The following is a 26,592-nucleotide window of genomic DNA, read 5'->3' as shown; positions in this document are numbered from 1 at the left end:
AACTCACGGCGGGGCGCAGCCCTGACACAGGACAGCAGCAGCAGCAGGAGCAGGAAGACCCGGCTGCACTTGGCCGGCGCACTCATCCTGATCCCGGCAGAAGCCCAGGCGGGGAATGGCACAGAGCGAACTGTTTGCACGCCCGCAGCAGCACAGCGCCCGCATGGGGTGTTTATAGAGGTTCCTCCGCCCACCTGTTACAAACGGAAGTAATTCTTTTGAAACTTCACCTCCGATTTCTCTCCCTGGGGTCTTCTTCACCCCATTGTCTTATCATCCTCTTTTCTCATTTCCGTCCCCACTTTCAGATTCATTAGTTTTTGTGCTCAAAAGGCACAAACTTCCACGCATAAAATAAACAGGTCAGGGGGATGTAATGATGACTATTTTCTGTAAAGTTATTAGGAGAGTAGATATTTCTCATCAAAAGATAAAAATTGTAACTATGTGTGGTGATGGCTTTTCTGCTCTCTGCAGTGTAACCGTGGCTTTTACCGAGCTTGTAAGCAGCGGGGAGAATGACAGGAAGTGACCAAGTTCTTCACTGTTACCTCAGTGGGAGCTGCAATAAATGGCTTTAATTCTTGGTGCGCTGGAAGAAAGCGCTGGAGACAGCAGGTCACAGGGAAGTAGGGATGAAGTGATCTTGAATCTCATCTTGAGATGAGATCAATCTACCCCTGTGTGAGTTTCTGAGTGTGTACACGTGGGTGTGAATGTGCATGAGTGTGTGTTTGAATAAGCAATAACTCACAGTGGGCTCTGGGAAGGAGAACGGCCACAGGTGTGCTCTGTGTCCCCCTCTCCCTCCCCCCTCCTCACTCCTCTTCCTCACTGCACATGACCTGGGGCCCCTCACTGTGGATTTCTTTCTGACCCCAAACATGAGGGCATCGTTCTGTTTTCATACCAGTTCCTTCTTCTTCTGTCCCTCATTTTTTTTCTTTTTCTTTTTTTTTTATTTTTTATGACAGAGACAGAGAAACAGAGAGAGAGACAGTCCAGAAGGGAGAGAGATGAGAAGCAGCAGTTCTTCCTTGTGGCACCTTAGTTGTTCATTGATTGCTTTCTCATGTGTGCCTTGATGGGGGGAGGGGCTACAGCAGATGAAGGGACTCCTTGCTCAAGCCAGTGACCTTGGGCTGAAGCTGGTGAGCCTTGTTCAAACCAGATGAGCCCATGTTCAAGCCGGTGACCTCAGGGTTTTGAACCTGGGTCCTCTGCATCCCAGCCCGACGCTCTATCCACTGTGCCACTGCTGTCCCCTCTTCTAAGCATCACTGTTCTTCACCTCCCCTGGTCTGTTTCTGGAAAGCCTTCAATACTACCTCCAGTGTCGGCTCCTATGATGACTTCTACACCACCTTCCTCATGTGTCACCTCCTCTCTGTCCCAGCAGGAGGGACTGGGTATAGTGTGACCCTTGCTTTCCCCATTAGCAATATGAGCCCCAAGGGGACAAGGCCTAGCTCCTCTCTTTATTCCAACCCCAGGATCTGTCACAGTGGCTGTCACACGTAGAGGGGTAGAGACTGTCTGCATTGTAGGAGTAGCTGGGGCAGCAGGGACTGAGGAGGGGTCTCCTCAGATTTGGGGTCTGGACAGGATGTCACTCTTGTGTTTCCATTGCAGCTGCATCAACAATGGCTGCAGCCACAGCCCAATCCAAGGCCACGAACAGCATGTTCAACTGAACCCTTGCTGTTTTCCTCACCTCTTCCTTCTGAGTTGTCGTCTTTGCCTGTTCACATTAAGAGATACAGAGGGCAGGACTGAGTGGTAAGTGAGGGGCAGAGGCTTGGAGTGAGGAACAGAAAGGTGAATTCACAGACCAACCCCTGTTCCCTCCCTGAAACTTTTGAGAAAATTAGACCTTCTCTTTGTGGAAATCATAGCACTTTATAGAAGTGACTTGGACAAGCTCAGCCCTGAGCTGTGCTGGGTCCTCACTGTTAATGCCAGAGGGGATGGGAGGGCCCACACCCAGGCTTCAGGCCTGTTGATGCTGAAGGGTTAGTGATTTCAGTCCTGACTCGGATTCTCTGTTTGGGGAGTGTGTTTGGGCCCAGTGTGGGTGATGTGGGGACAGCAGAGCACAGGGAGTGGGCAGTGCCCACTTCCAGGTGAGAGCAGCCTGATGGCTCCCTGTGATGTGTCCAGGGGAAGGGAATACCCAGGGGGTTAAGAGGAGGGGACCAAGGTGTAATCCCAGTAAGATGGGTGGAAGGCCTTGCAAATCCCACTCAAAAGGGTTGAAGGTCACAGCTGTGTTCCCAGAGAAAGTTGCTTTGGGGACAGCTGGTAAGGCAGCAGGTGAACAGTAGGGACTATGCAGGACGTGGTTAGCAGGAGGCCAGTTCTCCATGGACCCTGGGATTCCTGGCTGAGCCCTGGTGCAATCACCTGGCAGCCAGCCTCCTCCAGACTCAGATCCTTGCTGTGACAGAGATGGAAGGGAGGTGTTTGTGGGTCCCTTTCTTCCAACCTGAACTGTCACCTCCATTTTTCCTTCAGATTATTTTTCTCTGAGCCTCAAATTCAGCATCACTTCAAAGCCCAGTTCTGGACAATCATGGTGTAAAGAAATCCAGGTCAATGGAACCACATGGAATTGTATCTGTAGTAGAAAGAAGGTTGAATGCACTGGTCCTCTGAGGATGCAGGGGAATTCCAGTGAGGCCTTGGAGAGCATGATAGAAACCATGAATGACCCGATGGAAGAGCTTGTAAAGACACTGCTTGAGAGTAAAAGCATCGGTAAGTTTCCAGACCCAAACCTGGTGTGAGCAGTGCTGTAGGGTTAGGGAGCTGTGTGTATGTAAATATTGGAAAGTGGTCCCACCCAAGGGGCCCAGCAGCCAGGGTGGGACACAGAGGATGGAGCAGGACCAGGACACAGGAGGGGGAGGGAGCAGAGAGCTGGATCCGGGGGTGGGGGACCTGTCACAGCCTGAGACTGACCTTTTCCCCATGACTGTGGGGACAGGTTTTCACTCCCTAGAGGCCGAGATGGGTGTGAGAAGGAAGCCGATGGAAACAGCGCATTCTGGATATTTGATATCAAAGGAAAAGAGCCTCTTCACTTTGATGCGAAGACCAGAAATTTCCCAGTGTTTAATGGCGTAGGCAGAAATAAAAGAAATAGTGGAAAATAACACACATTTGACAACTCTTTTTGTTACAAGTGCACCTGGAGACTGTGTGAAGGTTCTAACAGTTTTAGGGTCCCAGAATGAAATGTGGGACACAAACGGTAACTAACTGTGCTGAGGGGCTGAAGTCATAGGTCTCTGGAAATGACACTGACACTGTGTCTGTGTGTCTCAGTGTTGTGTGTGGTTTGAGAAAGTAATCCATTCACGGTGGGGTTTTGGCAAATAGCGGCCATCGGTGTGTCCGCCATCCCTGTGTTCCCTTCTCACCTCCCAGCCTCTCTTTCTCACTACATATTGGAGCATCACCGTGGATTTCTTGCTGACTCCAAACATGAGGGCATCATACTGTTTTCATACCTGTTTCTCCCTTTCTTTCTTTCTTTCTTTCTTTCTTTCTTTCTTTCTTTCTTTCTTTCTTTCTTTCTTTCTTCTGTTAGCAAGAGAGAGGAGAGGAACAGAGAGACAGGAAGGGAGAGAGATGAGAAGCATCAATTCTTTATTGCAGCAACATTGTTGTTCATTGATTGCTTTCTCATATGTGCCTTGACCAGGGGGCTTCATCTGAGCCAGCGATCTTGGCCTTCAAGCCGGCGACCATGGGGTCATATCAATGATCCCACACTCAAGCCAGCGACCCTGCACTCAAGCTGGTGAGCCCACACTCAATCCAGATAAGCCCGCACTCAAGCCAGAAACCTCAGAGCTTCACACCTGAGTCTTCAGCATCCCAGGCTGACGCTCTGTCCACTGAGCAACCACCTGGTCAGGCCACACCTGTTTCTTGTACTGTTCCCTTTTCTTAGCATCATTTTTCTTCTTTGCCTTCCCTGGCTAGTTCTGGAAATTCTTAAAATCCAACTCCAATCAGCTCATGGGAGAATTCCTCTACCACCTTCCTCCTGTGTCACCTCCACTTTTGTCACAGCAGGGACTGGGTATGTTGTGATCCTTTCTTCCACATTAGCTGTATGAGCCCCAGGGGACAGGACCTTTCTCCTCTCTTGGTTCCAACTCCAGGATCTCTCACAGTGGCTGTCACAGATAGAGGGGTAGAAACTGTCTGCATTGTGGGAGTACCTTGAGCAGCAGGGACTGAGCAGGGGTCTCATAAGATTTGGGGTCTGGACAGGATGTCACTCTTTTGTTTCCATTTCAGCTGCATCCACCATGGTCATACCAAAGCCTCAAATACAGCTGTACCAACAATGGCCATTGCCTCATCTCAATCCAAGAACGTGACTATGACATTCTTCACCCAGATCTTCCCTGTGATTGCCACCTGCATGATCATGTTGGGCCTTCTGGCTTGGTCCATACATTACAAGGTATGGAGGCCAGAACTGAGTGGAAATTGAGGGGTAGATGGCTTGGAGAGAGGAAGGGGAAGGTGAATTTTCAGCCTGACTCATGTTCTCCCCCTGACCCTTCTCTGTGGAAATGAGACCTCATACCACTTTATAGAAGTGACTTGGACAAGCTCTGCCCTGAGCTGTGCTGGGTCCTCACTGTTAATGCCAGAGGGGGTGGGAGGGCCCACACCCAGGCTTCAGGCCTGTTGATGCTGAAGGGTTAGTGATTTCAGTCCTGACTCAGATTCTCTGGTTGGGGAGTGTGTTTGGGCCCAGTGCGGGGGTGGGGGGGGTGTGGGGACAGCAGGGCACCGGGCGTGGGCAGTGCTCACATTGCAGAGAGAGCATCCTGGTGGCTCCCTGTGATGTCTCCCCAGGAAGGGGAATATCCAGGGGGCTCAGAGGACAGGGGCCAAGTTCTAAGCCCTGTAAAAGGGATGGAAGGCCTTGAACTCCACTCAAATGGCTGGTTTTAGGGTTGAGTTCCCAGAGAAAGTTGCTTTGGGGACAGCGGGTAAGGCAGCAGGTGAACAGTAGGGACTGTGCAGGACGTGGTTAGCAGGAGGCCAGTTCTCCATGGACCCTGGGATTCCTGGCTGAGCCCTGGTGCAATCACCTGGCAGCCAGCCTCCTCCAGACTCAGACCCTGAGCCACGGAGGGGCCGTGTCTTGAGCAGAGGTGACTCGGGAGAGATGTGGGGCTGACCAGGAATGGGTGGTGCAGGGCTGGCACCATCATGCTGAGAGTTTCCCGTGTTGTGAAGTAAAAGGCTGAGAGATGGGAAAGAAGGATGTTGGTCTGCAACCCTCCCCAGTGTCAGGCTGCAGGCCCCTCTCCATCAGAGCTCCCACCAGGCCCATTAGGCCCTCCCAGACCTGGGAGAATCAGGCCCTGTGTAGGTACGTGTATTCTTTCAAATCAGTGTTTTGAGTTTCTTCAAATATAGTCTCAGATGCAGGATTGCTGGGTCATATGGCAGTTTTATTTTTTAGGTCTGGTTGTGTTTTATAACCCCAAAGAGAATTATGTGATTTCACTGTTCCTCTATGTTAGGCTGTAGATAGTACCAGCGATTCCGCTAGATTTCTCATGGAAACAAATAATTTAAGGGTCACTCTTAAATTAACAGGCATCTTGTGTTGGTCTCAGATGTCACTGTGATGCTGTGGGTGCAAACATTCTGGGACTTAAGTGCTGAGAATCTTTCTGAATTCACCCTATTTCTCACCCACCACAGCTACTCTCCTGTGATCCCTGCCCCCAGCTCACCTCCTGCAGTGAGAACTCAGTCTTCAAGCAGAAACGCCTCTCTGTCTCAGAGTTGTTCTATTTATTACAAATGATTAGTATTCAGAATATAAAATGAAATCCCATAAATAAATAAGTCTAATTCTCCTAAATTAGAGAACTACATTTGAGCAAATGATTGGAGCCATTCACAGATGAGGAATAAGACTTTGCAAAGATTGACCGGGCCCCAAATCCTCAAGATAACAAGAACAGTGAGATACCCTGAAACACGCTAGACATTGACCAAATTTTATCTTATATATGAAGTGATAGGCAGGGGATGGGATATCAGGCATTCTCTTACGTTGTTAACAAAAGTCTAATGGAGTCACTCCTTTTATATATGTCGCTGCATCCCTGTGAGGTATGAAGACTTATCCTACTACACAGAAGTTCCGATGTGAGTCCCAGACTAACAAGCGTGGGCCAAAAAGCATGGAGGCACATGGTTGTGTAGTCTAGTGTGTGTGTCACAGCAGAAAATGAACAATAATACCCTACTCAAGTAGAGTACATTTTTTAATGTTGATTAAAGATTTCTGATTCTCTCTACATGAGGAAGAACAATCTCTACTATCAGAAATGAAACAACCAAAATACGCAATTTAATACAGGCAGCCCCTGGGTTATGGATGAGATAGGTTCTGTAGGTTCTTAGGATGAATTTGTGTGCATGTTGGAACAGGTACATTTACCTGTTAAATGCAACTTAGATGTTTGTCTTAACATAGTATTTATTTTGACCTTTCTGGGCTTATACATGAATACTTTTAAACCTACAAGACCTATCTCATTCATAAACCAGGGACTGCCCCTACTGTTAAACCTTTCATATATGTATTTGAGGATGACTGACTGACGTACACAATTACACTGGCCACCCAAATCTGAATCACTCTACATTCTTTTAAAAATTATACAGAGGAACTATAAAGGCAAATAAAACACTCTGACCTACATCTTCAGTGTATCAAGGAAATGAAGAATACCTAAATCCATCACTTCCTTTGCGTCTAAAGGTCTTTATCGAACAACTGTTGAAACTTGAATGGGCTCTCAGGATGTGATAGCTGTAATGTGTTGATGTGAATTCCACTGTGGTCACTGTACTGAGGTGATATTGGAGAGGGTCCTGGTTTGTAGAGCATACACACTAACGTACATGGCATAACAGCACATCACAAAAGATGAAGGGACTTCAGGGTGACAGCTTACTGTCATGGCTCAGGAAGAAAAGTTCTCTGTACAGTAGTGCCACAAGTTCTGGATCAGTGTATGTTTGTTTCAAAAGGTTTTATTATTAAAAAATGGTATTGAAGAAAAACATGATTTTCAGAATTTGTCGTAAGAAGGTAAATAGCTCAACAAATAACACTAATCCTGCTGCATCTTCGGAGACAGTCCCCTTGTTCCCTTCTCCCCCTCTGTGCTGGGGCCTTGGTCAGCTCCTCCCTCACCCATCTCATCAGCCTGAGCAGCCCTGGCTGCAGTGGGAATTGGGCAAAATCACCATTACACACCTGACCCTCACTGGGATCCTTGAGGTCCCAGGTAACCACGTCAGAAAAAAGAGCTTTGCAGGTTTTCTGAAATACATCCAGTGTGTGTGTGTGTGTGCGCGCGCGCGATCTTACCTCTATGTCCATTTCACCTACTGAAATCTCTTCTCCAATACCCTAAGGTCAAGCTACTGGCCTATCTGCTGTTCCTCATCATGACTCTAGAATCTCTGTTCACAGACTTCAATGTGTGAACAGATAAATACATTCTAGACACATATATAGTCAGACAGATTTATTACAAAGAATTTGCTCATGAGATTATGAATGCTGTCAAGTCCAGAACCTGCAGCGTAGGCCGCCATACTGGAGCCCAGGGGGCAGTGGTCCACATGAAGCCTGAAGGAGGTCTGAGAGGGACCAGATATGGCCACTGTCCCAGTTTGCTAGCCCCAGACTCAGGGTACATAGGGTGTTCCAGATGTGAGTGACCATTCCCCTAGGAAATCATCTCCCAGGATGCCTCTGGCCTGTGTTGAAGAGTCCTGTCTGTGGCTTCTGGGGGAGTGAAGGTGAGATAATGTGGGTCCCACAGGAACGGGCCACTGTTCCCCTCTATTCTGTGCACGAGATTTCTTAGCCCAAGGAAGCCATGACAGACACTGCATGAAGCCATCGGTAAGAGCTGCAGGTGGTGCTGCTCTATTTCCGGTGTCGAGATTCGGCCGACTACTTCTCTATCTAATTTCTTCCCAGTGACCCTAATCATTTCAGTCAGAGAAGGATAACTTCTATTTTATGGCAGCCAAGACTACGTGCCATTGTTGTGAGCTTAAGGTGAAGCTACTATATTTCTGGTGTCAAGATTGGGCTGCCTATTTCTCTGTCTAATTTTTTCTGTGTGACCCTAATCATTTCAGTGTAGGAAAATAACTTCTATTTTATGACAGCTGAGATTATATGATCAAGGACTCAGTACATTAATAAGCCTAGCTCATGTTAAACAGTTCTTCACCACACCCCCTGACCATAGCAGAAGCCACTTTAATTAATTAATTAATTAATTACTTTAGTGAGGTAGGAGTGGGAGGGAAGAGGAGGAGGAGGGAGAGAGATGAGAATCGTCAACTCGCAGTTGTGATATCTTAATTGTTCATTGATCTTCATAAGTGCCTTGAGCAAGGGGCTCCACCTGAGCCAGTGACCCTTTGCTCAAGCGAGCGACCTTGGGATCATGTCAATGACCACACACTCAAGCTGGTGACTTCGAGGTTTCGAACCTGGGACCTCAGCATCTCAGGTTCACGCTGTGTGCACGGCACCACTGCTGGTCAGGCCAGAGCCACATGTAAAGGTGTGAGTTTCCTGCTTTAGGTGGCATGACCTTGCTTCTGACCCTGTATCTCTCGATCGTGATTCTTCACTCATGATGAAAAATCCTGAAATAATTCATTTGAGAAATAGGTGCTCAACTCTTACAAGCAGTTGAAATGATCAGAAAGGTTGAAATGCCAGCCAAGAGCCTGGCCCACAGAGGACTACCCCTTTGGCTCACAGAATACAGTGATCCTAGAGGCAATATGGATAGACAGCCAACCCAGAGAACACTGGATTTAAGTAATAAAGTCAGTCTAAACACAAAGACGGGTGATTAGCAGGAGAAAAGCAGTGTGCCGCCAAAGAGGCCAGATACTTTGCCAAGTTTCTGGGACAAAGCCGCTTTTCAGAACTGGGACCCATTCATAGAAGGAGAGGCCAGGATCCAATGAGGAGGGACCCTTCAAGTTGACAACAAGGGCAATGATTCCTTCTGGCCTTCCCCAAAGCACCATGTGGTCACTGACTTGGGTAAGGGTACACTGGGAAACAGGAACTGCCCGGACATTCATGTTGGACTTAGTGTGTGAGTAGGCATCATCCCCAGAGATTGGATATATCATCAGAGGCCCTGTTACTGAAGAGGTGCTTGGGGTGGGGCCCAGGTAATGAGCAGATACCTGTCCCAGCTCCTGCTCATTGTGGTGTCATTTAGTTTAGCAACTCACACAGTGGTCATTTCACATTCCCCAGATTTGCAACAAGAATAGAAAATCATTGTAATTAGAATTACTTGTAAATTGAGGGTCGCACAGTAGGGAAATACAAGTACAACCTTCTGAAACTCATTTTTTCCTGCAAATACATTGTTAAACCAGTATCTCATCCTGGATAAAATGACACAGAAGGTACCAATCTTAAAGGCTCTGTAAGATTTCAGGGGTATGAGCATTTCCTACCTCTATTTAATTGCCAGCCTGGTCCACACATTTGCTAGAAATGGTTCCCATTAAGTATTTCAGGCTTTGCAGATGGTAGATCTCAGTTGCCACCACTCAGCACTGCTACTGTAGCATGAAAGGCGGAAGAGATAATACGTGAGTAGATGAATGAGGCTGAATCTTGTTCTAGAGACACAGACCCATAATAATAGAGCTATAATAAGAGATATCTGTGGTAGGATGAGGGACAATTGCGACTTCATGGCATCATTACTAGAGAATTACACCACAGACTCCTAGTCTTCAGAATCGTGCAATTGTCACTTGCAGCAGGGAAATCCACCCCATGTAAAAAGGCTGCTGGTAAAGCCCTAGAGTCTGGTAGAGATGAGGCCTCTGGGCATGTGCTGTCAGAGTCACTCATCATGAATATCATTAAGTCAGGTACGCTCAGCGGTCATGACAGAAGTGATTCATCAAGCGATAATATGGGCAGGAGCACAGGGAACCAATGAAGTGTAGAAGCAGGTGGTGCTGATCTTGACACCAGAAATATACCAGCACTACCCTAAGCTCACACCTGTGGCTTCAGGTAGTATCAGTCCTGGTACCTCGGATTGAGGAATCCAGTCTACAGAAAGCAGGGGAGCACTGGCCCCTTCCTCTGGGACCCACAGCCTCTCACAGTCATGCCACCCAGAAGCCACAGTCAGAAGAGGGCATGTTTCTCACCCTTCAACCCGCACTGGAGGAACCCTGGGAGATGATTTCCCAGTGGACAGGGCATCCATATGTGGGACACCCTCAATGTGGGGTCAGGATCTAGGGCAGTATCTAAATCTGGTCCCCCAGTCCTTGCATGTTGTCTTTGGCTGCTTTCCAACCATAAACATGGAGGGGGGAGCCTAGTACAGACAGACAGATAGTAAGTGGTCTGCAGAGATCATACAATTCACTATCTTACCCTTTGTGACAGCACGGATGGACCTAGAGGATATTATGCTAAGTGAAACAAATCAGTCTGAGAAAGACAAATACCAGATGATTTCACTTGTATGTGGAATCTAAAGAGCAATATAAAGAAACAGACAAAACTGAAACAGACTCATAGATACAGAGAACAGACCGATAGTTGCCGAGGGGAAGTGATTGGGAGACTTGGTGAAGAAGGTGAAGAGATTTGGAAGAACAGATTGATAACTACAGAATAGTTATGGGGTGTAAAGTACAGCACAGAAGATTAAGTCAACAATATTGTAATAAGTGTGTGAGGTTCCTGGTGGGTACTTGAAATATCGGGGTGGGGACACTCAGTAAAGTATGTAATTGTCTAGCCACTATGCTGTACACCTAAAACTAATACAAAGTAATACTGAATGTAAGTGGTAATTGAAAAAATAAAACAAAAGAGTTACAATGAATGAATGGCCGTGTGATTAAAAATAAAGATTTTCAAATACAAAACCCTCCCCCCCCCAAAAAAAAAAAGAAAAGAAAAGAAAAGAAAGAAGAGAAGAAAAAGTTTGCAGACTACTTCCTGCACGTAGGACCTTTAAGTGCTTTTCTTTTCAGGAGGTGGGCAATGTGGGTTTGGGAAGTAAGAGTGCCCTTCCTTACTGTCCTTCCCACTGCTACACTTTGCAAAAATGTGCTTCTTGTCCCTCTTGCTTTAGGTTCTGCGGGCCACGTGCAGAGGCTTTTTGGAGGGTGTCCTCAGCATTGGGATAAGGGGCCACGAGTGGAGGAATTAGGGTCACTTCAAAATGGTAAGGTGTTGGAGGCACTGGTGGTTTTTACACCAAAAAATGGAGTTAAAAATGGTGTTAGCCACGGTGAGGGACTCATCAGGGGAAGTACCAGCAATGTGAGTGGCGACGGGCTACAGGATTGAGGATCAGCCGGCTGGGAGCGCTGAGAAGTTCAAGGGTGGAGACAGCGGGGTGGGGAGGAAGGTTTGCGACGGGAAAGTCAGTCGTGCGCGCAGAGTAGGGTCCTGCGTCTGTCGATGGGTCGCTACCCTGAGGGAATGACACCCCCAAATCGTCCTGAGTATATCCCTCCTGCTACAGGCTCAGGCTCCACTTCCCAAGAAGCTTCTAGTGCCGCGAGGTGGGTGGGGGCGCCCGCCCACGTCAGTCCCCGTCCTGCCTGGAAGGGCTCTCCCAGCGAGGCAGCCGCGGCGGCCCCGGAGATGATAGAGGAGGGGTCGGCGGTGCCGCCGCGCCACCGCCGGGACGGTCCGGAACCCCATGGCGGGCACCCCCGCTGCTCTCCTCCCCCCGGATTCTCTCCCTCCGATCGCCGTCACTCTCCTCCCCGCCCCCCCCCCCGCCCCCCTCCCCCCGCCGGCTTCTCCCTCCGGTTCCCGTATTGATATCCGTACCTTTCTCGGAGGTCCTAGCCCCGAACTTACCGCGGGGCGCAGCCCTGACACAGGACAGCAGCAGCAGCAGGAGCAGGAAGACCCGGCTTAACCCGGCCGGCGCACTCATCCTGATCCCGGCAGAAGCCCAGGTGGAGAATGGCGCAGAGCGAACTGTTTGCAAGCCCGCACCTGTTACGTTTGGAAGTAATTCTTTCGAAATTTTACTCCCTGATTTCTCTCCCTGGGGTCTTCTTCACCCCATTGTCTTATCATCCTCTTTTCTCATTTCCGACCCCACTTTCAGATTCATTAGTTTTTGTGCTCAAAAGGCACACACTTCCAGGTATAAAATAAACAGGTCAGGGGGATGTAATGAGGACTATTTTCTGTAAACTTATTAGGAGAGTAGATATTTCTCATCACAAGAAAAAAATTGTAACTATGTGTGGTGATGGCTTTTCTGCTCTCTGCAGTGTAACCATGACTTTAAGGAGCTCCTAAGCAGCGGGGAGAATGACAGGAAGTGACCAAGTTCTTCACTGTTACCTCAGTGGGAGCTGCAATAAATGGCTTTAATTCTTGGTGCGCTGGAAGAAAGTGCTGGAGACAGCAGGTCACAGGGAAGAGGGTAGAAATGGTCTTGAATCTCCTCTTGAGATGAGATCAGTCCACCCCTGTGTGAGTGTCTCAGTGTGTACAAGTGTGTGTGTGCCCATGAGTGTGCATGTGTGTGTGTTTGAATAAGTGATCACCAAGGTGGGCTCTGGGAAGGAGAATGGCCACAGGTGTGCGCTGTGTCCCCCTCTCCCTCCCCCCTCCTCACTCCTCTTCTTCACTGCACATGACCTGGGGCCCCTCACCATGGATTTCTTGCTGACCCTAAATATGAGGGCATCGTTCTGTTTTCAGACCTGTTCCTTCCACTGTCCCCTCTTCTTAGCATCGTTCTTCTTCACCTCCCCTGGTCTGTTTCTGGAAATCCTTCAATACCGCCTCCAGTGTCCGCTCCTGAGAGGACTTCTCTACAACCTTCCTCCTGTGTCACCTCCCCTCTGTCCCAGCAGGAGGGACTGGGTATAGTGTGACCCTTACTTTCCCCATTAGCAATATGAGCCCCAAGGGGACAGGCCTAGCTCCTCTCTGTTCCATCCCCAGGATCTGTCACAGTGGCTGTCACACGCAGAGAGGTAGAGACTGCATTGTAGGAGTAGCTGGGGCAGCAGGGACTGAGGAGGGCTCTCCTCACAACTGGAGTCTGGACAAGGCTGTTATTCTAGTGTTTCCATTGCAGCTGCAATAACCATGGTCCCAGCTGCAGCTGAAACCAGGGCCATGGCCAGTATGCCCATCACACTGACCGTCCCTGTGACCCTCCCCTGATTGATCATGGTTGTCATCCCAGGCTAGGTCCTTAAGTTACAGGGAGAGAGGATAGAATTGAGTGGGAAGTGAAGGGCAGATGCCCTGGAGCGAGGACCCCCGTTTCCTCACTGAACTCGCCTTTGTGGCAATGAGAGCAGAGAATAAGATGCAGCATGGTTTGATTGCAGTAACTTGGACAAGCTCAGTCTCCTCACTGTTAATGCTGGTTGGGAAGGAAGAGGCCCACACCCAGGCTTCAGGCCTGTTGATGCTACAGGGTTAGTGATTTCAGTCCTGACTCAGATTCTCTGTTTGGGGAGTGTGTTTGGGCCCAGTGCAGGTGGTGTGGGGACAGCAGGCACACAGGGCATGGGTAGTGCCCACTTTCAGGTGAGAGCAGCCTGGTGGCTCCTTCGGATATGTTTAGGGCAACGGGAATATCCAGGGGGCTTTGGGGAGAAGGCTCAAGGTATAATCCCAAAAAGTGGGGTAGAGGCCTTGCAGCTCATATCAAAATATTGGAGTTCAGGGTTGTGTTTTCACAGAAAGTTGCTTTGGGGATGGTAGATAAGGCAGCTGGTGAACAGCAGTATAAGGTTAGAAGGAGGCCAGTTCTCCATGGACCCTGGGATTCCAGGCTGAGCCCTGGTGCAATCACCTGGCAGCCAGCCTCCTCCAGAATCTGAGCCAACGTGCCCAGCATTGAGCAGAGGTGATGGGGGGGGGGCTGAGCTGCAGGTGGGGTGGGATGCTGACATGTGACTGCAGCAGGAATGGAGGGGGCAGGGCAGGGACAGTCACTCTCAGAGGCTGTGCTGGGACCAGGGCGGGGAGAGCAACAGAGAGGAGGGGAAGAAGGATGTGTGTGTGAGCCCTCCGCAGGGCTGGAGGAACCAGGATGTAGGCCACTGGCTTTGGACAGGGCTCCCCAGAGCTTTTTTAGAATCAGGACTTCATCCTGACCAGGCGGTGGCGCAGTGGATAGAGCATCAGACTGGGATGCGGAAGGACCCAGGTTCAAGACCCTGAGGTCGCCAGCTTGAGCATGGGCTCATCTGGTTTGAGCAAAAGCTCACCAGCTTGGACCCAAGGTCACTGGCTCAAGCAAGGGGTTACTCGGTCTGCTGTATCCCCACGGTCAAGGCACCTATGAGAAAGCAATCAATGAACAACTAAGGTGTTGCAATGAAAAAACTAATGATTGATGCTTCTCATCTCGCTCCATACCTGACTGTCTGTCCCTGTCTATCCCTCTCTCTGACTCTCTCTGTCTTTGTAAAAAAAAAAAAAAAAAATTTTTTTTTTAGAATCAGGACTTCAGCAGAGGAAGTAGATCAATTTACTTGCATGTTGAGTCCTAGCCTCATCTGTGATTAGCAGGACTTGGGTCAGACTGTCATGTGGTAAATGAGGAAGGACATTGGCACAAGCTGTAGGACCCTGTGGCGGTGAGGATTGAGGGGGATTATGTGAATCTTAGTGATGTTGGGGCTCTGAGATGGACGTGATGGGGTCTGGAGACCGTAGCCCCAGGAGAACTGACCCAGGATTGTCTCAGCCACAGGGACAAACAGGGGTGTCTTTTCTGATGGCAGAAGATGCTGCTCACAAGTTCCTGAGTGTCATAAAGTTCAGCATGTGTCCCTGAAGCTGCGTCCCAACTGGTTGGCTGCCTTTCCATCTCCTGCTGTTCCCGTGATGACAGCCAGGAGCTGCAGTCCCCGCAGCAGATGGGGAGACCTCCAGAAGATCAAGAGGATGCAGCAGATGCAGTGTTCGTGTCCTTTGTTCCACTGGGGGTCTGTCAGGTGATACAGGGCACAGTTTTGCTCTTCAGCACACAGCAGAGGCATCCTGGGAGATGCTCTCTTAGGGGAGTGGTCACCCGTATTTTGGATACCCTATGTACCCTGAGTCTGGGGCCAGCAAACCGGGACAGTGGCCACATCTGGTTCCCCATTCTTCTGCATGTTTCTTTGGCAGCATCTGTAACAATGGTGGAGGTGTGTAGCTGATATAGTGACTGATACTATGAGGCCCATAAGACAAAAATATTTACTATTGCCCGTAAAAAGTTTTGGAGGCTCCTGCCTAACTCTATGACATTTAATGCTGCTGCTCGCCCAGTGTGTGGAAACTATGGTTGGAACCAAAGTGTAGAATCAGAGGCTTCTCCTCACCATCATTTCCAGGGCCAACTCCAGGAAACTGTGCTTCCTGCCCCTGGGCCTCTCGGCTCTGGGTTCCAGGTGCAGATTTTACTGGCCTGTCCTCAGGCAAGGGAGATAAGGTGCCACTTGGTGGAGGAAGTGGTTAGAGGACTTACAGATAGGAAGGTTCTCGAGGCCCTGGGGTGATGGGAACAGGGTGGAATGGACAGTGAGAGTGTGCTGAGCTGGGGAGAGGAGCAGTGACTCACAGGGGAAGTGGCTGGCTACTGTCCCCAGAGGCTGCAAAGTGGTGAGATCCTCTGTCCAAGGCACTGGGAAGGTCGAGGGTGGAGACCGGTGGGGATAGTGGCGCGTTTCCTTGGGGAAGTCCTGTGAGCAGAGTTGGGGCATGCCTTGGCCTGTGGGTCGTGACCACCGTGAACATCCACTGTCCACACCAGGAGCCGGGGCTGGGGTCCCACTTGGCGAGGGGCGGGCTGGGGACGGTGAGGTGGGATGGGGCTTTAGCGGAATTTCCCGGAACGGAACCCTCCCCCCCCCCCCCAATTCTCCCAGAGTTAGTTTTTAGCCTCAGTGTCACTTTTTCTGCTCCTGTCCCTGCCTGGAAGTTGTCAATCTGCCTCGGAGACGCCAGGGAGGCAGAAACGAGCTCAGGGACCTGAGTGTGGGAGGGGGCGGAGGTCGCATACCCGCAGGAAGGTTCCCGAAGCAAACCCCCGTGAGCACTCCTACCCAGTTCCTCCTCCTTGCGCCCCCCGCCCCGCCCGTTTCATCCGGATCTCACCTCCCCGCGCCTCCCGGGAGAGTCGGTAGTAGAAGCAGCACCAGGAAGACAGGACTGAACTTGGTGCGCACAGTCCGCGGCCTCCTGAGATGGAGCCTGAATGCGACCCAGCTGTGGCGCGGAGCCGCGTCCATATGGTCGAGGAGGGAATGAGTCCCAAGGGTCGTCCCCGCCTGTGTCACTCGCGTTGCCCCTCCCCCTCTCCACCCACGACCCGCCACCTGCGCCTTGGGGCTGATTGATGGAAAATCACTCCTTCTCCTCGCGCCCCCAGTCCCCCCTCCTCCACCCGTTCTCCTGGCCACCTCTCCCTTTCCGTCTCCTTTCCCGATTTCACAATCATTCCTTCCTTTCTCAAAAGACTCACGAGTTCCTTTCTGGGAGCACTTCCGTCTTAAAAAAAAAAAAGGGGACCCAAGACATCCGTTAGCTGTCCTGTCATCAACGAAGTGTTTTCTAGTAGTTTCTATCCCGGTGGAGCCCAAGGCGTTTTGTACCCAAAGTTTCCTCTTTGGAAGACGTTTGGGGTCTGTTTCAGGATTTCTATTGAATATTTCCAAGTTTGTGCAGCAGACAGGGGTGGCAGAGCGCGCACAGCGCCACCTGGAGGCCTCTTGCCCGGTCTCTTCATACAATCTCTTTCCATCCCCTGGTAGTGTTTCCTGTGTTACAAATGAGAAGTGGGTGCCTGGAGAGATGAAGAGACTAGCACAGGTTCATCAGCTAGAGTGCCACCCAGATACCTGATTCCTGTTTCTGGAATCGGGAGCTACAGTCCACGTCCATTAAAATCGCTCCGGGTGCCGATTCCATCAGCTCCTGGCTGCTGATGTGAGTCTGGGATCAGGAGTTTGCCCTGGGGTGAGGCAGGGATTCCCAGGGGTCCAGGGAGGTCCATACTCCTTACCTATGGCCTCACTGCCAGTTCTCCAACGCCAGCCTCTGGCTTCCTCCTCTTCTCCTAGTCCCTTGCCTCTGTAACCCAGCCCTATGGGTCAGCCCAGCAGGCCCTTCCTGGTTGCCTTCTCCAAGGATAAAACGCCGGCTCCATCCCCCAGCCCTATGCCCGGAGTCTTCTCACACAGATCACCTGGACCCACCAAGATCTAGCCCCAACCTAGCCTGAGTCCTGCACACCCCCTTGTGTGTATTGTCTTCAAAACCTCACCGTACAGGCCCCTCCTGCATAATGAATCTAGTCAATCCATCGAGAACCTTCTGTATCATTTATGTTTGTGAATTCACAGACCTAGCTGCTATCCCATGTCCCTCAGCTTAAGTAGAGACAGGCCTGGTATAAGCCTCCTCCACTGGCCCACAGTCTTGAGACAAGAGGACTCATTGTCACTTAGAGCTCCTGTCTTCAGTAGGCGAATGTGTAGAGTAGCCTAGTTTGCTCATTTAGTGGGGAAAAGGCTTGGTGGATGGGGCGAAGTGGGACTCATCTCCCCGGTCTTCACACCAAGTTAAGTGTTCCCCTCAGCCGAAGCTACTGGGCACCAACCTCCCTGTCATTTCTGCCCACAGTGCCCTCATAGGGTTAAGTCAAGGCTGCATTAGGGTTTCCCTATTGGGGATAGCAGAGGGCTCCTAGTCATAAACTGAGAGGAGGTGCTTTGCAGCCACCGTGCCAGGGATGGTTTGGCATGAAGCAGTGTGTAAACTGAGCCGCCATACAGGAAACAACCTTCCTGCAGCTCCTGTTCTCCAGGGTGATACAATTTATCACAGAATGTTTGAGTATCAGCATGTATTGCTCTCTCTTTTACAAAGGAACACACTGTATTTCCAATGACCACATGAAGTATGCAGCAAAATATATACAAGCACCTCTCAGCAGGTGTGATATTCTGACTATGGGTCAGGTGCCAGGACACAGGGGAGGGGAGGGGAGCAGAAATGATTGATTGAGCCTGCGGATGTGTATTAAGTTGGTGAGCTCTGAGGTCAGGAGATTGCCCCCCATCATGCTGGTAGGCCTGGGGAAGTCACTTGAAGACCTGAGAAGAACAGTCAGACTGAGCTGCTGTTCCCCCCCAGGGGACAGGGACTCCCAGCACACCTCCTCCGGGCTGCAGGTGCTCCACTGCCCCCTGGGCTCCAGTCCGCCGGCCTATGCTGCAGGTTCTGGACTTCACAGGGTCCATGAGCTCCTGAGCCAAAACTTGACAATAAATCTAATCTATCTGTCACCGGTTTGTCTGTCTGTTTCCTTGTCTTGTGTGGTGCTCTTCTCTTGAGAACCCTGACTAAAACAGGAGGGAAAAAAAGACTTAACGGGGAGAGGGATGACATTCATGCCCAGCTTTGAAGGCCACTGGCCAGTGGGAATGGGAATACCTCTGCTTGCCTCCTGTCCCTTGGTCCTCCTTTGTGCTCTGTCCCCCTGCTGGGCCTCTTAGTAGGACCAACGTCCAGTATCTACATAGACACATAGCTCCCTCACCTTCCAATATTTGTTCTAATTCTGCCCGGGGCCTTTCACTTCCTCCTAGTTAGAAATCTCTGGTTCAATGTCAAGCAGTTCCTTTTTGAGCTCTTCCTTCCGGACTTACAAGGTTCCCTTCTGTTTTTCTCAGGCCTTTGAGACATTCTCCTTCATTCTCAGAGAACCTTCATGCTACTACAGGTATAATTAATAAATGTGGTCCCATAACCTGGCCTTGAACCTCACATCCTGGTTGTCCATTAGGAATCATGTTAAACTTGTAGCAAAGAAATTGCACATCTGTGAAGGAAAAATGCTGGAAAGGATTGGGACTGGAAGGAAAAGACCCAGGACACTCTGTCCCCATCTCTGTGACAGCAAGTATATGCCTGTGGGGCCTGGACTGGCAGAGCAAGCACTGACCCTGCCAGGGCGGCCCCTTCACCGGGTGAGGGCTAGTGCCCCTCCCTCACTGAGGAGGACGGGGAGGACTCTGCCTGGCAGGAAAGCACACATCCCTGGAGATGCCCCTCAGTGTCCCCCAGGCCCATCAACACCCAGCGTCAGTTAGTGCACTCCCACTGCAGGGCCGTGCCGGGCTCGCTGGGGGAGCAGACGGCGTGGATGCCAGAGGGCTGTCAGAGAGCAGCCCGTGCTGTGGGGAGAAAGCAGAGTGTGTGGGCGCTGCTGCTGAGGAAGCGGGATGATGGTGGTGGCCGTTTGAGGGGAGAATCCAGTGTGAGAGAAGGGAGGATTGACAATTATGGGCCAAGGGCCTGAGCACAGCCTTAGGAGATGGTGCCTCCCTGCCACCACGACGGCCACTGGGAGTTTGGGGAAAGGGTGGCCGCACTGCATGGAACACAATACGAGGACCTTCCAAGGTGGGTAGTATAGGAGGGATTAAAAGGCCCCAAGAAATACGTATGTCAGAAAAGAAAATACATATGTATGAAAAGGCACAACAACCAGAAGAAGTTTACCAACTTCTCTCCATGGGATCGGAGGGCTCTTTGTTTGCTGAACTTATGAGGAACACATGGTGCTGATGGGGTTCAAGGTAGGCCACCCCAAAGTGTGCCAGTTTGGCATATTGATGATTTTGAATTTAAGTTACTTAAGAACTGGTGGGGCAAGAAGGACACTGAGCCTCCTTTGTCCCCCAGAAGCAGGACACCCTCACTGTACCAGGAAGTAGAGAGATTCCTTAGCACCAGACACAGGGAGTTTCGAGCCAAGAAGGCCACATAAACACACCTTGTTACTTCATTACTAATTTACTATTCTACCCAAATTCCTTTGTCTTGACAGTTCTTCAGAAGTTTATTGTTTCTGTGCAGAATATATAAAACTGCCTATTTTGGTTGCTTTGGAGGACCTCATATTTTTATGATCTCCTCTAAGTAACACATTATAATTTTCTCATTTAATTTGTCTCTTGTCAATTAATTATTAGACCACCTAGACTAGGAACCTAGAAGATAGAGGAAACATTCTTCTTCCCTGACATGAGTAGGTCGCCACTATTGTCAAAAAGCTCAGTGCTGGCTCTCTGATGGCCAGGCTTGGAGGGTAGAGATGGTATTCGAGAAATGGACTCCCAGTAATAATGTGGACTTAAAAAATACTGAAATAATACATTTAAGATATAGGCGCTCAACTCTCACAAACAGGCAGAGTGCCATTACTGAAATGATCAGAAAGGTTGGAATGCTGACCAAGGGCCTGGCCCACAGAAAGCTATCTCTCTAGCTCTTAAATCACAGTGATCCTAGAGGTAAATTGGAAGGGCGGCCAACCCAGAGAATAGAAGATTTAAGTAATAAATACAAAGATAAAACACAAAGATAAATAATTAGGAGGCTAGGCCCTGGCCGGTTGGCTCAGCGGTAGAGCGTCCGCCTGGCGTGCGGGGGACCCAGGTTCGATTCCCGGCCAGGGCACATAGGAGAAGCGCCCATTTGCTTCTCCAACCCCCCTCCTTCCTCTCTGTCTCTCTCTTCCCTTCCCGCAGCCGAGGCTCCATTGGAGCAAGGATGGCCTGGGTGCTGGGGATGGCTCCTTGGCCTCTGCCCCAGGCGCTGGAGTGGCTCTGGTTGCAGCAAAGCAATGCCCTGGAGGGGCAGAGCATCGCCCCCTGGTGGGCAGAGCGTCGCCCCTGGTGGGCGTGCCGGGTAGATCCCTTCTGGCACATGCGGGAGTCTGTCTGACTGTCTCTCCCCGTTTCCAGCTTCAGAAAAATACAATAATAATAATAATAATAATAATAATTAGGAGGCTAAAAGTACCTCCCCAAGAAAAAGGCTGCATCCTTAGCCCAGTTTCAGGATCAAAGCCACTTCTCAGACCTGGAACCCGGGAAGGCCAGGCCAGGTTCCAGTGAGGAAGGACACTTCACACTGACAAGTGTAATATGGTCATTGATTATGGTAAGTGTACACTGAGAAGCAGAAACTACCCAGACACTCATATTGTACTTAGTGTGTGAATTGATATCATCCCCGGAGACCAGAATTCCATCATGGGTCTTGTTATTAATGTGGTGCCTGCGGATGGAGCCCAGTAGAATAGACACCTGCTGCAGGTCCTGCTCACGGTGCTGTCATTCAGTTCAGCCACCACACAGTGCTCTTTTCACATTCCTTAAATTTGCAACGGGAATAGAAAATCTTTTTAGTTAGTGAATTACTTGTGGGTTAAGTGCTACACAGTAAGGAAATTCAATCACAACTCTCTTATACTTTCTCCTCTTTGGTCCAAAGATATTATTAAAACAGTATCTTAGTCTCGATGAAATAACTGAGAAGAGGACCAACCTTAACGCCTCTCTAGGGATGTGGGGGTGTGATCCCATTCCTAGCTTCTTTTAATTGCCAGCCAGGTCTGAAGACTTTCTATAAATGAGAATATATTAAATATATCAGAAGTCTGTTGCAACTATTCAGCTCTGCTGTTGTAGCCGAAAAGCAGTGAGAGACAATAATTGACTGGATGAATGTCGCTGGACCTTGTTTCAGGCCATACGACCCAGCAGATCTATACTACCAGTGGTACCTGTGGTAGGATAGGTGTGATGAGGCTCATGACATCCCTGCTAGAGAATCACAACAGAGAACCCTAGTGTTCAGAGGCAAGGTCGTGTCCCTTGCAGCAGGGAAATCCACACTATTTGGAGGGGCTCCTGGTAAACTACCAGGACTTGTTAACCTGAGGGTTTATTTGAGGCCTATCAGAGTTGTCCATCATGAGTGTGATCGAGTCAGACAGGCCCCAGAACTCCTGAGATAGAAGTGATTCTTTGGGCTTTGAAATGAGCAGTGTCAGAGGGAACATATAAGATGCCGAGACAGATGTCTCTGACCTTTTTTTACTTTTCTTTCTTTTGTGTGTGTGTGTGTGTGTGTGTGTGTGTGTGTGTGTGTGTGTGTAACAGAGACAGAGAGAGGGACAGATAGGGATAGACAGGCAGAAAGGGAGAGAGATGAGAGAAGCATCAACTGTTCATTGCAGCTCCTTTGTTGTTTATTGATTGCTTTTTCATATGTGTCTTGACCAGGGTAGGTGGTGGGGCTCCAGCTGAGCCAGCAACTTTGGGCTTCAAGCCAGCCACCATGGAGTCATGTCTATGATCCCACACTCAAGCCAGTGACCCCAAGCTCAAGCTGGTGAGCCCGTGTTCAAGCTGGTGAGCCCGTGTTCAAGCTGGTGAGCCCGTGTTCAAGCTGGATGAGCCCGTGTTTAAGCCGGGGACCTCGGGGTTTCAAACCTGAGCCCTTTGCATCTCAGTCTGATGCTCTATCTAATGCACCATCACCTGGTCAGGCAGGTGTCTCTGATTTTGACACCAGAAATGTTACACCAGCAGTACCCTCAGCTTATACCTGTGGTGTTATGAAGTGGCTCAAAGGCCCCCCTGGTATCTAGTTTATGGATGAAGTGTGTTGGGCAGATAAAATATATTATGCTCACTTTGTTAAAGACGGCGCTGCCCATGAGGAAGCCGTCGCCCAGGTGCTATTAATGTGTGTCTCTGTGGGCAGGTAGAATCCTTGTAGTTTAGGGTTTGGTTTTGGGATTAAGCCTTTCCTACCCTTTTTGATGTGGGGCGGTACAATCCAATCATGCCTCAGTGAAGTGACTTTGTATTAGAGACTTCCCTATTATGTATATTGGATTAAAGGTTTGGATTTCTACACTATAAAATAGGGGCAGAATAGGAGCTTGGACTCTTGGTTCCTGGGATGGTTAGCATGAGACAGCAGAGGGAGCAGAGCAGAGAGCAGAAAGAGGCCATGTGGCCAGGAGAAGCAGCCAAGATGGCGGAGTGCTGAGTGAGATGCCAGTTTGTGCAGAGTTTGTATCTGGGATAAGGAAGGAGATGAGGAACTGAGGAGAATAAGGCTAGTGAGCTAGAAACCTTTTTTTTTTTTTTTTTTTTTAAATATTTTATTTATTCATTATAGAGAGGGGAGAAAGAGAGAAAGAGAAGGGGGGAGGAGCAGGAAGCATCAACTCCCATATGTGCCTTGACCAGGCAAGCCCAGGGTTTTGAACCAGCAACCTCAGCATTTCCAGGTTGACACTTTATCCACTGCGCCACCACAGGTCAGGCAGAAACCTTTGATTCTAGGAAACTCGGATAAGTCAGTGGCTTTGTGAGCACTGAATGTGAGTGGGTTTTGGAGCCCAGTGTGTGTTTTTTACTTGTCCACTGGGTGCAAGCTAGGATTAAAGACTATGGCCCACCAGTTTTTGGCTCCATTGTTTCTTTACCGACTGTCGGAATCCAATGCGAACCTGCATGGGCCAGGCTGCTGTGATGGTAGCCCTGGCTTCTGGCTTTACAAGGAGGAAGGGGTTAGGGTCACTTCACAGATGGCAGGTGATCTTGGGACCCCAAAGTGTTGGATAATCACCTGGGGGAGCCAGGGAGGGTAGCAGTGACTGCAGAGGGAAGCGGCTGAAATGAGTGCCTGTGGCGGAGGGTGTGCAATCCCCAGCAGAGCCCTCAGGGAAGGTCGAGGGTGGAGAGCTCTGGGGCTGGTGGAGGGTCTGCGGAGACAGTGCTCTGAGCAGGGTAGGGCAATGGGATTATCTAAGGGTGCCTGTGTGTGGAAACGCGGCGGGAACATCCCCTGTCCTGCCCAGGCCCTGGCAGCCAGGGGCTCTTGCTCTTACTTCCTCGGATGTGGGCCGGTGGCGGTGGTGGAGGGAGAAGAGCTGCGTTGGGAGTGTGTGGGGTGACCGGTGGTGTTGTGCAGTGTCAGCGGGGCCGGCCCGGTGTTAAGAAGGAGCCTGTCTTTCTCTCTCCCCGGCTAGAGGACAGGGGTGGGGGTTGCGGGGCTGGGGTGGGAGGAGCAACGTGACGCGGCCGGAGCGGAGGTGCGGGCTGGGGGAAGCCGCTCTGAGCCTTTGAAGGCGTGGGATGCGGACAGTGCAGGGGGGGCCGGGGCTGGAGGAAAGCCGCTCAGAGACACTGAAAGCAGGGTGTGCCTATGATACGAGGGATCAGGGCTGGCGGAAAGCCATTCTGAGCCACTGAAGCAGTGGTCGCTTACAGTACGCGGGGCAGAGCTCAGGGAAAGCGGCTCGGAGACTCTGAACGCTGGGTCTGCCCACGGTACGCCGGCCTGGGCTGGGCGGGGAAGCCCGTGGGGAGTTGTCTATGCTAGGGGGCGGGGCTGGGCGGGGCTGAGCAAGGGAGGGGGGGAAGCACGTGCGGTGAAGTCTATGCTGGGGGGGCGGGGCTGGGCGGGGTGGGTGGGAGCCCGAGCGGTGACGTTGTTGCTGGGGGGCGGGGCTGGGCGGGGCTGAGCGGGGGTGGGGGGGAAGCACGTGCAGTGAAGTCTATGCTCGGGGGGCGGGGCTGGGCGGGGTGGGTGGGAGCCCGAGCGGTGACGTCGAAGCTGGTGGCGTGCTCGGCTGGCGCTGAGCCAAGAGCTCTCAGTTCTCCTGCAGGCAGTTCGCACTCTGGTCGTCCCTGCTCATCTCTCTCCTGGTCCCGAGAGCGACAGCCAAGCCCGGATAGAGGCGGTAGGAGGACCGCTGCTGGCCGCGCTCCGACTGCTGCTGGCCATGGCGGGAACCAAGTTCATTCAAGTCCTCCTGGTCCTGGCTGCGCTGCCGGAGCGTCCCTGGGCGGCGGACTCGCATGGGACAGCGGGCTGTCTCGTGTGGCCCGGCGGTGAGTTCGGGTGTAACCTGCAGTGGGTGGCTGGGGCGAGGGGGTAAAGGGTGGAGTCGGGGAGCGCTAAGCTCGCGGGCGGGGACGGAGTGCCCCTGGCAGTTCGCGAACCCTCTCGCTGGTGACGCCGCGGTCTACTCCTCAATCCCACCGGGGGCCCATTTCCTCCTTGGTGTCCGGGAGGGTGTTACTGCTTCCAGGCGAGAATGGGGGCTAAAAAGAAGTGGCCGGAAGAACAAGTGATGTGGGGACACGAGAGGAAGGAAAGAGGGCGAGGCAAGAAAGAGGGCCGAAGCACACACACGCCATCCCCAGGGCAGGCTGTTGCCTCCCGGCAAGAACAAGGGCCCAGAGAGGTGCAGGGTTACCTCAGTGGTGGTTCCCAGTGGGTAGAGCGTGGACCTGGGACGCTGAAGTCCCCGGCCTGAGTGTAGGCTAGAGCGGGGTCCTCGATAGGATCCCATGGTCGCTGGCTTAAAGCCCAAGGTCGCTGGCTGGGTTGGAGGCCCCCCCCCCCCGCCCCCCAGCCTCCGCAACTACAGTTGATGCTTCTCATCTCTCTCCCTCTCCCCCCACCCTCTCAAAAAGAAAAAAAAAAAAGAGCAGGGAAGAAAAATGTGGCGAGGTGGAGCAAGGTGGCCAGGGGAGGGGAGCAGAAAAAGCGGAAAGAGGGAGAGGCAGGACACTGCCCAAGGGCACACAGGGCATCTCCAGGCTGGTAGGCTTTCCAGGGTCACGTCCTGCTTCTGGGGAACTGGGGAGCCCTGTCCCATGATCCTGGCGGTGTCCTCAGGGTCGCGACCCACAGACACACAGCCGCATGGCCCTGCTCTTCTTACAGCCTTTGCCAGCACACGCTCCACATTCCCCGCTGCTCTCAGCCTTGAGCTTCCCAGAGCTCCTGCCTGTGGATCATGGGACCTGGAGCCCAGCTAGGCTCACTTCACCAGCCACTTCCCGGCAGGAGTCAGCGCCTTCCACCCCGAACTCCCCAGCCACTCTGCCACCCAGCCGAGGCTCATTCACCATACTTTCCCGGCAGGAGTCATTGTCCCCCTCCCCAACTCATCGGTTTTATTACCCAATTTGTATGGTCTCAAGAACACCAGAGCTTCCAGTGTCTCCCCACCTGTGAGGTGATCCTAACACCTTCCTCCACCAAGTGGCACCTTACTTATCCTCTTGCCTGAGGACACACCCAGCAAAATCCTCTGCACTGGGCCCACTGAACCTAGAGCAGGAGGGACAGGAAGCACATTTTTCAGAAGTGTGACCTGGGAATGATGTTAAGGAAGTGTGCTCTCACTTTACCCTTTGGTCCTACACCACATTTTCTGCCTTTTGAGGAGGGAACAGCATATAAAGATCATAGATTTAGCCCGGGCCGGTTGGCTCAGTGGTAGAGCATCCACCTGGAGTGTCGATGTCTTGGGTTAGATTCTAGTCAGAGCACACAGGAGAAGCAACCATTGGCTTCTCTGCCCTTCCCCACCCCACCCCCTCTCCTCCTGCATTCATGGCTTGATTGGCAGATGCGAGTTGGCCTGTGGTGCTGAGGATGGCTCCATAGCCTATACCTCCGGCACTAAAAATAGCTCACTGGCCAAGCAATGGGAGCAATGGCCCAGATGGTCAAAGCATCACCCCATAGAGGGCTTGCTGAGTGGATTCCTGGTTGGGGCACATGTAAGAGTCTGTTTCTCTGCCTTTTCTGCTCTTACTTAAAAAAAATCATAGATTTGGCAG

The 26,592-nt window shown here is 51.1% G+C and overlaps 1 protein-coding gene across 2 annotated transcripts in view; it reads right to left on the bottom strand.

Annotated features, from left to right (window-relative positions):
* Window positions 1-12,049, bottom strand: part of LOC136398720 (retinoic acid early transcript 1E-like) — a 43,922-nt gene extending 31,873 nt beyond the window's left edge. The window contains exon 1 of one of the 2 annotated variants that reach the window (XM_066373000.1): window positions 11,966-12,049. In XM_066373000.1, the coding sequence (XP_066229097.1) occupies window positions 11,966-12,044 (79 nt within the window). In that variant the 5' untranslated portion in view covers window positions 12,045-12,049. Of the gene's footprint in view, window positions 1-7; window positions 92-11,965 lie in introns of those variants that run through there. The other variant, XM_066373001.1, reaches the window with a different exon arrangement.
* Window positions 12,050-26,592: the final 14,543 nt, after the last annotated feature.

This window comes from Saccopteryx leptura, chromosome 3 (assembly GCF_036850995.1).
Source record: "Saccopteryx leptura isolate mSacLep1 chromosome 3, mSacLep1_pri_phased_curated, whole genome shotgun sequence".
Lineage (NCBI taxonomy): Eukaryota > Metazoa > Chordata > Mammalia > Chiroptera > Emballonuridae > Saccopteryx > Saccopteryx leptura.
Note: the sequence above shows the minus strand (reverse complement) of the source record. Positions and strands in the feature narration are given on the sequence as shown.